At 43.4% G+C, this 13,872-nt stretch overlaps 1 protein-coding gene across 2 annotated transcripts in view; it reads right to left on the bottom strand.

Annotated features, from left to right (window-relative positions):
* DOCK5 (dedicator of cytokinesis 5) overlaps positions 1-13,872 on the bottom strand; it is a 221,829-nt gene that overhangs the window by 124,656 nt on the left and 83,301 nt on the right. For both annotated transcript variants that reach the window (XM_066351933.1, XM_066351942.1), the window contains exons 6-7: positions 3,012-3,160; positions 153-288 (exon numbers count right to left, since the gene is read on the bottom strand). In XM_066351933.1, coding sequence (XP_066208030.1) covers positions 153-288; positions 3,012-3,160 — 285 coding nt within the window. The remainder of the gene's footprint in view (positions 1-152; positions 289-3,011; positions 3,161-13,872) is intronic.

Genomic DNA, 13,872 nt, shown 5'->3' with positions numbered 1-13,872 from the left:
AGATGTTGCAATGCGCAACAAAAAGCTAATGATTGATGCTTCTCATCTCTCTGTTCCTGTCTGTCTATCCCTCTCTCTGTCTCTGTAAAAAAAAAAAAAGGCATAAAAATGTAACGTCAGTGGCCAAAACCTGCATAATTGAGGAAGAGTACCTTCTCTTCTTGAATCCTTTCCTCGATCCTTTTCGAGGCCATTTCGTGGGCCTTGAAGAGGGCAATTGTGCTGGTTTCCTCTGGGTCTAAGATGTTTCCATTGTCATCTCGCACAACCAGATCTAACCCAAGCATTCTATCGATAGAAAGAAACCAGTGGTCAGCTGTCTTCAATACAAGCAGACTCTGTACTGAAGATTCCTCATCAACACACTCAGAGCATTCACAGTGAGAAAGTGTGGGTGCCAGACAAGTCAAAAAGAGCTCATTGCCTTCTCTCTTTTCACTGTCTCCTTCCCACATCACCACCATGTTAGGAAACTTACGATCATATTAACCAAACTCATATAATAACATGCAAAATAATCTGGTCCATGGAACTTCACCAGGACAGGCAAAATTGGCACTGATTCTGACCAATGACTCTTTCCCTGAGTCTTCTGTTGTTTAACATAGAAATTATCAAAGACCAATGCACAAATATCAGGGGCTTGCCCTGCTCTTCAAGGTCCTGGCTTGGGGGACAGAACCAATTCAAGGCTATCTTAAAGATTAGGTCAGTGAAGTAAGTCCTGGCTGTTTCAGTGAATGGGCTTTGGTGTCAATCAGATCAGGATTTGAATCCTGGCTTTCATACTTACTAGCAAGTGACTCTGGGTAATTTAGTTAATTCTGCAAAGCTCTGATTTCTTTATCTATAAATATCCTCCACCCTTCAGATTTCTTGGGAGAATGTAAGGAGCTAATAATGTGTGTAAAGCATGAAAAACAGTAGCATGGAGTGTATAGCATCTGCTCAATGCATTTTAGCTTTTTTGAAGCATCTGGCAAAATAAAAACACGTGTGTGTGTGTGTTAAGATGTAACTCTGAGTGATGCACAGAAGTTAGTGCTACATGGTCTATGCACGGCGCAATCCCCAGCAGGGCTTACAAGCCCAATGCGTACACAGAAGTAGAAGAAATGTTCCCTTGGTTCCGAGAAGTGGGGAACTGTGGAGGAAATAGGATATTGCTATCAGAATGCCCAGTGGACAGCTTAGGCACCGGCAGTTTGGGAACAGGAGTGTTCAGGCAGCAAGTGAGTGCAGGGGTTACAGTGACATGTGCCGCATCTGTGGGGAGAAAGCAAAAATGCCTAATTTTCCTCCTCTGTGTTTTATAGCATCTCCACCAACTGATTTAATCTGGCAGGTTCCTCTCCATGGCAGCCAGACCATAGGCCAACCTGTCTCATGAGCAGGGGTCTTGGTGGCTGCTCAGACCTGGATCATTGATGTGCTCACAGAGTGGCTTCCAGGGCTGGAATGGGAAGGCAGGCAGGCTCTGCTGTTTGTGGGATGTTAGCATCCTATGCCAGAGATCAGTCCCCCAACCAATGCCCCAAAACACAGAGGCAGCATAAGTGCAAGGGTGCAGCTGCCTTATCCCGTGTCTGCTGGTTTTTAAGAGTCCCCCAGCACTACGTGACTGGCAATGTCACCCCTGTAGTTCTAGTCCCAGGAATGAACAAGGAAGAGGGTGGAAACTGTTAGTTCTCAACCCTAAGAAAGGAGCATTAGACATGGAATCGAAAATTCTTGTGTTCAAGTTAAGCTTTCCCATTTACTATCTTTGTGACTTGGAAGCAAATCACTTATGCTCACTTGGTCTGTTTCTTTAACCATAAAATGGAAATAGCAGCTACTTCTTAGAGTATATGTCAAGTGTACACAGGAGAGATTTCATTAATAATGGTTCAATCTAAACCTTGTATGCTATGTTTACCCTAGCAATTTCTGAATCCAGCTGTCAAAGTCTACAACATGTAAACGAGTAAGACAATGAGCTGTACTTGAACAGATCTCTAAAGCATTTCCAAGACCCATGAGGTTGAAGACGAAGGGCAAAAGGAAGCACACCAAATAACATATACACAAGCAGAGATTTAGCAAATGAGACTAAGCATAAGCAATCATTCATAAAAACAAAATGAAGAACCAACCCAGCCTTTTCAAAAGAGCTGGTCAGCATAGATGAACCTTAGGTCACCACGAATGTTGATGAACTCACTGAATTTTTCATTTTTTAAAAGATAGTAATATCTAGAAGCTACATGCCTGCCTGAGTTAATCAGGCAATTACTGAAGTGATTAACTCTTTAGAAGTTACTGGAGACCCTGGCCAGGTAGTTCAATGGATAAAGTGTCGACCCAGAGAGCCAGAGGTCACAGGTCTGACCCCCAGTCAGGGGACAAATGAGAAGCAATCAGTGAGTACACAACTGAATGGAACAACTAAGTAAAATGAGTTGACTCTTCTCTCTTTCTCTATCTCTCTCTCCCTCCCTCCTCTTCCTTTCACTCTCTTTTTCTCTCTCTCAAAACAATGGATCAATTAAAAAGAAAAAGAAACTATTGGAAACATAATCAACAGGCTAAAAGCATGCTTTATGGTTCTGGAAAATCTGGTTTTCATATATTGTACACTTCCATTTAGGGGAAAATGGAGAGAGATGGAGTCTGATACTGATTTAAAATCCAATTTTAAAATATAAATCGAGACAGTCCCAGGTCTGCAAATATGTTGGCTCCAGTCCGTTCAGTTTGTCGGCAGTGGAGCTACTTCGGTCCCAACCCATCTTCCCGCCCCTCCTTCCTCTCCCCGGGAGCGGGGGCCCAGCACAGGGTCTGGCCTAGAAGGAACAGTGTCATTTTTTTTTTTTTTTTTAGCAAAATTATATGTTTTCCAAGGCCAAAAGAAAGCAGTAATCACTATTCTTTGGCAACTCCAAGGTCAAAAGCTCCAGGTGAGCTATGTCCTTAGCATGAATGTGTCCATCTTCTTCCAAGTTCTCAATAAAAAGTCATCCCTGATTTACCTGTTCCCATGATCGATTTTGGCTGTGACCTTCTTCTTGAGCTCGGCCAGTTCGTCCTTGGGGAGCGTTCCAGACAGGATTTGGGACCGCCACTCGATCAGGCTGTACGTCATCTGTTGCAGCCGGCGGAACAGTGTGATCCTGTTGTTCTGGGGTGTGAAAGTGAGGGGAGAAAGAAGTCAAAAACAAAGAAACAGAAAGGTGTGATAGAGGAGGAAACACCTTTTTTTTTTTTTAGAAAACACCTTTTGACTTGATTCTTTATAAGGTGTTAGTCAACCAATTACTTGTGCCATACATTATATGAGCCGTTTCTACTCCCTCCCTATTAGAAACAAGAAAATGTAGGCTCAACGGTTGGTCCTAACTCATGAAATCATGCAGCTGAAGATTCTGAGCATGTTACTCTTCTGCTTGAAACCCTCCAGGGCTTTCCATGGTCTGCCCAATAGGATAGATCACACGGTAAATCCCTTCCTATCTTGGCTCCTGCCCCCAGTCCCATCTGTGTTTTACACCAATCTCTACTGCCAAAATCTACGCTCCTCCCATGCAAAGCTCTGTCCATTGCTCCGGAGTACTCAAGACCCTTTCCTGTGCTACTGCTTCTACTTGGACACACTTTTGTCCTCTCCCTCTGAAGGTATGCCGATGCTCACCCCTCACTTAAACACCATACCCTCTGCCAACTGCTAATTCTTACTTCTTCAGCCTCCACTTCAAAGTCAGAAGTCTCATCCTCAAAGCCTTAACTCTGTCCCTCTCCCAGCTCTTGGAATTAACTCCTGTCCTGGTCTCAGAACCCCAGCCTTGGCTGGTCTGTCTTGCTTTTTGCTTAAGTGGTAAGTCCTACAGGGCAAGGAACGGCTCACTTCTGCGTTCCTAGAAGCCGGCACAGAGCAGGCACTCTTGGAAAGGTATTGCAGGAGTGAATTACGCATGGAAAAAGAACTATAACTTCAGAGATAATGGGTAATGAAAAATAAAATGCAAAATGTTATTTAAAAATTCCCATAAAGCCTGACCTGTGGTGGCGCAGTGGGTAAAGTGTCGACCTGGAAATGTTGAGGTCGCTGGTTCGAAACCCTGGGCTTGCCTGGTCAAGGCACATATGGAAGTTGATGCTTCCAGCTCCTCCCCCCTCCTCTCCCCCCCCTCTCTAAAATGAATAAATAAAAAATAAAAATAAAAAAAAAAAAATTCCCATAAAACTGTTAGGCCATCCAGAAAATTGTTAGATCTAGAGTAATTCAACTATCATCCCAGACTTCAGTAAGAACTTCCTATAACTGAACTAAATCAACTTATGACCAACTATTTTGTGCTTCAATCATTTTAAGAGTCAAATACTTGATGTCCGAGCCTTATGTCCTTGGTTTTATCTTAATGACTGATTGACTCATTATATTAAAAAAGTCAAGAGCGTGTACTATGTGCTAGAAATAAAATTCATGCCACACTGTAGAGGGGGAACGACAGATAAGTAAACTACAGTGTGTCCGTAAAGTCATGGTGCACTTTTGACTGGTCACAGGAAAGCAACAAAAGATGATAGAAATGTGAAGTCTGCACCAAATAAAAGGAAAACTCTCCCAGTTTCATACATTCTCAGTGCAGTTCGATGTGGGCTCACGCACAGATTTTTTAGGGCTCCTTAGGTAACTATCCCGTATAGCCTCTACAGACTCGTCACTGACTGATGGCCTACCAGAACGGGGTTTCTCTACCAAACTGCCAGTTTCCTTCAACTGCTTATCCCACCAAGTAATGTTATTCCTATGTGGTGGCGCTTCATTATAAACACGCTGATATTCACATTGCACTTTGGTCACAGATTCGAATTTAGCAAGCCACAGAACACACTGAACTTTCCTCTGTACCGTCCACATCTCTACTGGCATGGCTGTGGGCTGCTCGGCTGTATACACAGTGTTACGTCATCATCTGCGCATGCGCACATGCTGCCACATCATCCTACAGAAACTGGGAGGGTTTTCCTTTTATTTGGTGCAGATTTCACATTTCTATCATCTTTTGTTGCTTTCCTGTGACCGGTCAAAAGTGCATCATAACTTTACGGACACACTGTGTGTGTGTGTGTGTGTGTGTGTGTATGTTACATATATAATATATAATGTGTGTATACACACAAGATAATTTCGGACTATGAAAAGTGCAAGAAGCATCATGATAAGTGAAATAAGTCAGACGTAACAGGCTAAGAACCATATGATCTCACTCATATGTGGGATAAAAAACAGAACCAACAAACAAATAAACAAAACAAACCAACTCAAAGACACACAAAACAGCATGGTGGTGACCACAGGGAAAGTGGGTTGGGGGGAGGATAAAGAGGGTAAAGGGGGTCATATAGATGGTGACGGAAGGAGGCTAGACTTTGGGTGTAAACACACAACGCCAAATACAGATGATATATTATAGCATTGTGCACCTGAAACTTACATAATGTTATTAACCAATGCCATTTCAATAAACTACAGTAAATGTAAAAAGGTACAAGAATGAAAATGACCAAATAGAGCTATATAATAGGCTGCACATGAGGAAAGGGGGCTACTTCAGATTGTGGGGTCAGGAAACACTGTTTTGTGAATCACATTTGAAATATGTGTTTTAAATAAAAACCTGTACAATTATACATACCCCTTGTATGTACTGTAAGGTCACTTCTTTATTACTTACAGGTTAAAGTCACAATGTTTATATAACCATATACTTCTAAACTATAGAAAATATTATCTACTATAAACACAATGACAACACACAGACACACACACACACACACACGTTCTGTAGTGCCGTTCTTCCACCATGGCCCCAGGGACAGACTGCTGCAAAGTAGCCACTAGGATCGGGACTGAATGCATGGAAGAAGCTCTGCAGGAAGAGTGGCCGTGGAGAGAGGAGGCCTCTGCTAGAAGTGCGGAGAGTGGGAGGCGGCAGTGAGATGAGCAGAGCGTGATAAAGGCCTGGAAAGAAATACAAAGTTTCCCAAGAACACGGGAAAGAAAGAGACAGGAAGCCAAGACTGCTTAAAAATGTGAAATTCCCTACATTTTAGGCTTCTAGCATTTTCTCTGTCATATCAGGTAGGGTTTCGAAAAGCATAAAAATGAGACTTTTAAATTCCATTTTTAATAAACAAAGGTAAAAACCCTGTTTTTGCACTGGCTGGTTGGCTCAGTGGTAGAGCATCAGACCAGCATGTGGATGTCCCAGGTTTGATTCCTAGTCAGGGCACACAGGAGAAGCGACCATCTGCTTCTCTTCTCCTCCCTCTCCCCCTTCTCTTTCTCTCTCTCTATTCTTCTCCTGCAGCCATGGCTTAATTGGAGTGAGTTGGCCTGGGGTGCTGAGGATGGCTCTATGACCTCCACCTCAGGCACTAAGAAGAGCTCAGTTGCTGAGCAATGGCACAACACCCCAGATGGGCAGAGCATTGCCACGTAGTGGGCTTGCCGGGTGGATCCGGTGCATGTCAGGGTGCATGCGGGAGTTTGTCTCTGCCTCCCCTCCTCTCACTGAATAAAAAAATAATTAAATAAAATTTTAAAAAAACCTCTGCCTTTTTCACTCAATCTTGTTTAAAAATGTTTCCATCTTATTGCCTTTCAAACTGGAAAACAGCCCCATAAAATTTGCTTTTCAAAGCTGCTGGGCAGAAAAGACTTATCTGTCTATTCCTAGTTAGGTTTTTAAAAAAATGTTTTCTCATTTTAATTAAGCTATTAGGTCTCGTAATATGGTCAAGATAGGGCTTAGAGACCCAGGGGAGCCTCTGTGAGAGCCAGCTCTTTGCGACACATGCTCATAAATTCTTGGTCTCGATTGTATTAAACATCATCCAAGGCAATTTAATTGCTGCCTGTCCATGTCAGCCTTGTTTGCCAAGTTCTCCCAAAAGAAGGATGAAGGAAGCTATTCTTCTCCGATTCACCATGCCAAATTAATTCTGAATAGACAAGCTGGAACACAGCAAAAGGAAGTAATTTCCCTACTTACTTCAAGGACATGGATTTTGTTGCCACATTCCTAAGATTGTTCTGAGTAGACTGTGCTGTGCCATAGCTGGCCCCTGACCCTTTATGAAGTGCTAGGGCAGCAAAGGAGGGAAGGAGGAGAAAATTAGGCACCCCACAAGACCGTGAGCCGAGGACCTATGAACCCTGCACAGTCCAAGTTGCCGCTGCGGACAGAGCTTCTCTAGCGGTTCGTGTCCCCACTAAGCTCAGCCCTTTTTGCACTGCCAGCCACTGTCACAACATTTAGGAGGGCAGGACATTTATTTAATAATTTCTCCGATCCTCTCCGCAAAAGTCAGCACAATCCTGGGACACAGGAGGGATGCAAAAACAAATTCAAGCAGCTCACATGTAAAATACAACTCCGGTTTCAATTTGAGGACCCGCTCTGCCAAACAGAGGTATCGACGTACTTTCTTCTACCAGATGTATGTTCCTGGACAGCACTCCTGCATTTGTTTTGAGCTTCACTCTCTTTCTCCCCCAGAGCTCTCCAAGGTCTTTCTTTTACATGTCGATTCTGGATGTCTACCTAGTTTATCTTTTTGTAAAACACAAGTTGTAGGTATAAAATAAAGTCAGAAGAAGAAACAGCTTTGCCAACCATGATGGCAAGAATACAGACGTCAGCCATGAAGTTTTTTAGAGAGTCTGGGGGTCAGTGGTCAGTGTGACAACAGCATCGCCTCCTCGGGTATCAGAAACCAGGATTCAATTTTTTACTTTACCAAAACATACAGATCACAGTCACCAGACATCTTTGTTCCTCCACCTGTCCCTCTGCAGAACACTTGCTCACTATTTCCTCTGTTCACCAGCCTTTTCTCTTCCATGTGGATTTTGTGGTTTAGAGTCAAAAGTACTTAACTGGAACGTATGGGGGCCTGATTTCTATCTCTAATTCCATCAGTAACTTGCTAAGTGGCTGGGGAAATGATTCTCTCTGGGATACAGCCATCTGTACAATAAAGGGGCTGGCACTAAGACCCGTTCTCAAGGAGAAGCATTTCCAAGTTTAAGACTGAGAGGTCTCTGACTCTGAGCATCTCACTGCTGACATCCCTCCTGACCCCCGCTGGCTCAACATCCAATTTCACTTGCACAGAGCTCTCTGCAATCAACCTCACGTCTTTTCTGAGTGTCTGTTAACCTCTGGGGCCCAGAGCGGTGTCTCGGTTTCTGTGTTCTCAGGCTGGGATGACTCTTCCTCCAGGAAGAAGGGGAGAGCGTGGCCCCTCTCCCACGTCTGCTATCCATTCCCATGCCTTTTTTCTCGGCCACCAAAAGGCTTTACCTGACTAGCAAGGGCTTGATTTTTAAAGAAAATGTTACGGTGAACGATAATTTTTGTCTTTGGAAATCGTACAAGAAATCCTGAAAGCCAGGCATCAAAGTTGGAGAAAAACACAACTAGAAAAAACACCCAAAGCTCCACTCTGCCCTGTCCCAATTCCTGCCTAGGATTGTTGTGACCCTCCTGACAGCACTCTGGAGCGGGACTTGTAACACACAGGTTAAATGCCCTGATAACGGGACGAAGTCGTCCATGGGAGCTTCCTGTCCTTGGGAATAAGCAATCAGACACAGGCTTCAAATCAGGAGACCACCCTAATTACACTTCTGGGCCTGCGTCCCAGCAGCCAGTAATAACCCCCAGTTCAAAAAGATTAGACTTGAGCAGGTTTGACCTGCCTGGGAACGCAGTGATGAGAAGAAAGGGTGATTCACTGTGTGGGTGAGTGCCCCCCGCCCCCATTACAGGCACTTCTGCTCCAGAGGTCACAGAACTGCAGGCCGGCACAGGCTGTATTTTGCTGGTACACTTTAAATGAAAAGAGATCAGTCCTTGGCACGAACTACATTTTAGCAATTTTATTTGCTTAATTCAACAATAGGCATAAACCACCTTCTATCATTGGGCTCTTCTAGTGTCCCTTTGCCTTAAGGAGATGGGATTAGATTCAGGCTCCCAATCTCATATGGACAAAATGGCCCACCTGCCTAAAGCTCACCAAACCATTTATTTCTCCAACTGAAAAATGGGAACTAGCATGGAGCTAAATCTCAGGGTGAGATGTTTTAGAGTATGATTATGGCCATTCAAAACATTTCAGAATTTCTAGGAGAGTCCCTCTTTCAAAAATTCTTGTCCCATAGATATAAGAGTGCAGTGGTTACCAAGGGGAGGGGAAAGGAGGGAGGAGGGGCATGAAGAGAAACAAATATAGGGTGACGGAGGATGATTTGACTTTGGGTGATGGGTATACAACATAATCGACTGTCCAAATGATGTGGAAATGTTTTCTCCAAATCTATGTACTCTGGTTGACTAATGTTACCCTGTTAAATTTAATTGTCTAAATAAAGAAAAGAAAAAGAAAAAGTATAAAAAAATACCTCACTAAGAATTCATATGGGCTTCATGTTGAAATGACATTATTTTGGATATACTGGGCTAAATAAAAATATTAAAATTAAAAAAATTCTTGTCCCAATGTCCCACAAAATAAACTGTAAGTTGTCAGTTTTAAAGTCCTGGTTTTTAATTGAGAAAATAAGTTACGAGGCAGGCCACAAATCTGTGCATATGCAGAAAGTTTAACTGGATTGATACTGAAAAGGTCAACTTAGGTATAATACCAGTCCATTGTGTCTAAAGGCACAGATGCCGCCTGACCTGTGGTGGCACAGTGGATAAAGCATCGACCTGGAAATGCTGAGGTCGCCGGTTCGAAACCCTGGGCTTGCCTGGTCAAGGCACATATGGGAGTTGATGCTTCCAGCTCCTCCCCCCTTCTCTCTCTCTGTCTCTCTCTCCTCTCTCTCTGTCTCTCACCCTCTCTCTCTCCTCTCTAAAAATGAATAAATAAATTAATTAAAAAAAATAACAACAAAAAATTAAGGCACAGATGCCTGCCCTTCTGGCTGCGGGAACTCACATGAGGCAGGGAGGTGCTGCCACCAAAGAAAGAAGCAAAGTTCAGCTCATTGGATCTACTTTCCAAGGCCAGGGAAACCCAAACAATCCCAAGAGGCGGAATTGGACTGCATACTTCAAACCATCCACCTAGACTAGTTATGTCCCTTTCAGGCTGGAAGGGAGCCCACTTCCTCAGCGTCAAACTGGAGGGCTCACCTTACCCGTCTCCAGGGCAGAATTCCACAGTGCCACCTAGCTCTCTCAACACATGTCACTAATCAGCTCTTCCGTGAGCCAGTGCTGTGAGGGGGACAATCAGGGGCTGTCACATTTTAAAGACTGTGCCACACTATCCCGGGAGTTGCACAGAGATTATTCTATTGAATTCTTAGAGCAAATTTGCAAGACATATGCAATATATAATTATGACACGAAGTGAGAAAATTAACTTACGAGGTCAAAAGGACTGAACCCAAACCCCCTGCTTTCAGAATCTGTGTTCCTTCTATTGTGGTTTTTTCATCTGCAGTAACCGTCACTGGGCTTGTTCCTTTTTGTGAATATAAAAGTCATACCAAGAAAGGGAGCAAGTCAGAATCAAGAACTGGCTGCCCGTCTGACCCCAGTTACCACAGTCTTGGCACTTCACCAAGTTTTCTTCTTTCTTAGTCTGCCAATAAAACACACACACAGTGAAGAGGCTCCAACTGAGGGCGTTTGAGGATGCTCAGAGCCCGGCAAGGTTCGTCAGAAACTGCCACAAACCTACACTCTCCACTCCTTCTTGAAACGACCCATGGCTCCTGGATTTGAACCTTAACTAAGGAGGCTCACTCTCAGTGGTGAGAAACAGCCTGGTTACTGAGTGCTCAAGGTCACTCTACCGAGGATAATAACACACAGAAGGGAAGTGGCCTTGGATCATGGGGGTGTGCACAAGGCAGTTTCAGTCTCGCAGTCAGATCAGAGGGTCATGGAGCCAAGGCTGCCCAGAGGGAGGGCAGCCAGTTTGGCCACGATTTCCAGCTAAGACAGCATCTAGGATCTCATGCTCACATTCACAGAGTCCTTGATCTGCCTATAAACTGACTTGGCAGCTACCAGCTCTTTTCACACCCTCACACTCTGGGGAGTAGACAAGGCACATTTTATACCACTTTACAGATGGGCAAATTCCAGGGGACACTTGCACACGTCATGTGGCTTACCCAGGACACAAAGCCTGTTAGGGCAGGGCCTGGATGAGAAACCAAGCCTCCCAATTTCTAGCACAGGGTCTGTATCCGGCAGCTTGGACAACCTCCACCATGAAAGATAATTAAGTAGAAAAAATACTACTAACATAACAAAGAGGAACAGAAGAACCATAGGGTTCCTTGGTTAGTGGTAGATGGAATTTTCTTCTTTCTGCTTCGGACAATGGCTTCCTCTCTCTTCAGCATAAGGAATTCCCCTCACTTTCAAAACATACTTATGGTTATTTCACAAGATTGCAGTGTAACTGCTAAAAATGAATTATAGCTATTACAAATATCTCTCCTGTCTAGCATCACTGCCTGTATTTACTCGGCTTAGTTGAGTCTGGTTAGTGGAACAGTATTTTGCTCTCTCGTAAGACTCTGGGTCTACAACATAAGTCTCTTATGAACTTAGACATGGAATAGAACAAGGGAAACGGGGAGGTTCTAAGACACCACAGGTGCCATTGAAGACATCAAAGAGAACGCCTGGGCTCATCATCTGTGGCAGGAAATGTACGAGAGAAATAATGTAAGTATAGACGTAGATGGGAAATGTGTGTCTTTACACAAACTGGAGGACCTCACACACAGAATCAGAAACAAAAACACCAAAAAAACTGTGTGTGGCAACAGGGGGGTTGTCAGTGGTAAAAGTATAAATTTGGTTCCTTTTATTTATTTTTTTCCCAGAGAAGCATAATATTCGGAGTTTGCTCCTTTAACACCCAAGTTTTTGCTAAAGTTCGGAAATTCAGTCCAAAGTGAATTGTCAATGGTTTAGGGACGGATGGGGGGTGGGAGGTGGAGAGAAAGTCACAATTTATAACTAGAAGGGGGTTAGTATAATGAGTTATCATGTATCAAAAGCTAAAGCAGATTGCTCAGCCCTATCAATTGGTTAAGGTTCCCACAGTGAATGTGTTTTGCCCAACCGACATAAGCAATAAGACATTTTTAAACATTCACAAAGAACAAAATAATCATATTATTAGATGTCAAAGTTAAGATGAAAAATGAGCAGCTCTCTGAGAGGGGATGGATTTCTTTTTAAACTTAGCCCCCAAATCTGTTATTACATAGTGGAACACCCACATGAGAAATCCCGAATCTGGGCTTATCACCATTTAACTGCTAAGGGATTTGGAAGCCCAAACGTATGAATCCTACTCCTTTCTCCCTGGTTTGCTTTACCCCTCATTTCTATTCAACAGCAGACTTGGCATAATTACCTGCGGACATGTAGAAGGAAGAGATAATAAACTCAGCACCAGAGTTGTGTTGTAGCAGGAGGAAAAGTCAACCTCATTCATACTCTCCACCCTGGTACACTACACCTTCATAAAAGTCTCTTTAGAACTTATTATCTAGTACATTTCTTCACCACTCACTGATTTCCAGAAAAGCTATGTTAAGGACATAAGTCAGTTATACATAATTCCTCATCCATCAAACTTGTTCCATCCACCAATAACCAATCAATTAACCAGAACCGGAAAGTGCTTGCAATAGAAATACAAGATAATGGATATAAGCCAAAGGGCTTAAAACAGCATCTCTATTCTCCTGGAGCTTGTGATTCAAGAAGTCACAGGTTAGCTCTCTCCTCAATTAAACATAAAGAGACTGAAAGATCACATGCATTACAAGGCTGTATGCCCCAAGGACCAGGTGATGCGTTCACCTGTAAGTGCTCCTATGGTCCAGAAGGAAGCATTATGGATTAGTGTCTTCACAAGATATATTACGAAGAAGAAAGGGCTTAAAGTTGGTCTTGAAAGATGGGCAGGCAGAGAAAAATCATGTACTTTTCCACCAAAGGGATTAGTAATTTCTACTACTGTGATCCATCCTGGGAAACCATAGCCCAGGATGTAAATGAAATATCTTATATGAACTCTCATCATTATGTCAGGATGAGCTTCTGATTGTTGTTTTTCATACTTAGGGTCTAGGCGATGTGCTCCCAACCACCAAGATTGGCTTTTGCAAGTTAAAATGAAGAACCAACAATCTATATAAACTATACCTCATGAAGAAAGGAGAATGACTCCCAGGCCATCAAGTCAAATCTGTTTCCTCATGGAACCCATTCATACCGAGAACAAGAGAATCCATGTTCATAGGAATGTTCAGCCAGCTGTGGAAGCCTAGAAGCTGCTTCCAAAGGCAAAACCTGGCAACACTTATCCCCAAGGTCTCTCGGAAAGAGGTAACTTTGGGAAACAGTGTTTGTATGTTCTAATGTTGTGAGAAGAGTTTCCTAAAGGGGACACAGGTACAAGCTTGCGGCCAACAGACTTTGAACATTCTTGGCCTCTTGAAAGATAGCTGCCCCAGTTGTTCAGTGAATGTGAGGTTTAACAGAATGTCCCAGTTTCCTCACTGATAAGGGGCCAAAAACTGTACCTAATTAATGGGAGTATTGTGGGATTAATAACAGTTCCTGCCACCTGGTAATGACTATGCAAGTGTTTGCAGTTATTATCCTCTGTTGTCAGTTGAGAAAAGACTGAATAATGGTTATATCCACCTCTTCCACTGACCGTACCATCAGTGACCCCTTTGGGGAATGAGAACCTGCTGGTTATCAGCCACTGTATGGACCAGAAAAGATGTACCCACTCCCCACAGACCAGTAAGTGGCCGAGGCTCTG

This window comes from Saccopteryx leptura, chromosome 1 (assembly GCF_036850995.1).
Source record: "Saccopteryx leptura isolate mSacLep1 chromosome 1, mSacLep1_pri_phased_curated, whole genome shotgun sequence".
NCBI classification, from domain to species: domain Eukaryota; kingdom Metazoa; phylum Chordata; class Mammalia; order Chiroptera; family Emballonuridae; genus Saccopteryx; species Saccopteryx leptura.
This window is presented reverse-complemented; position numbering and strand designations above follow the sequence as displayed.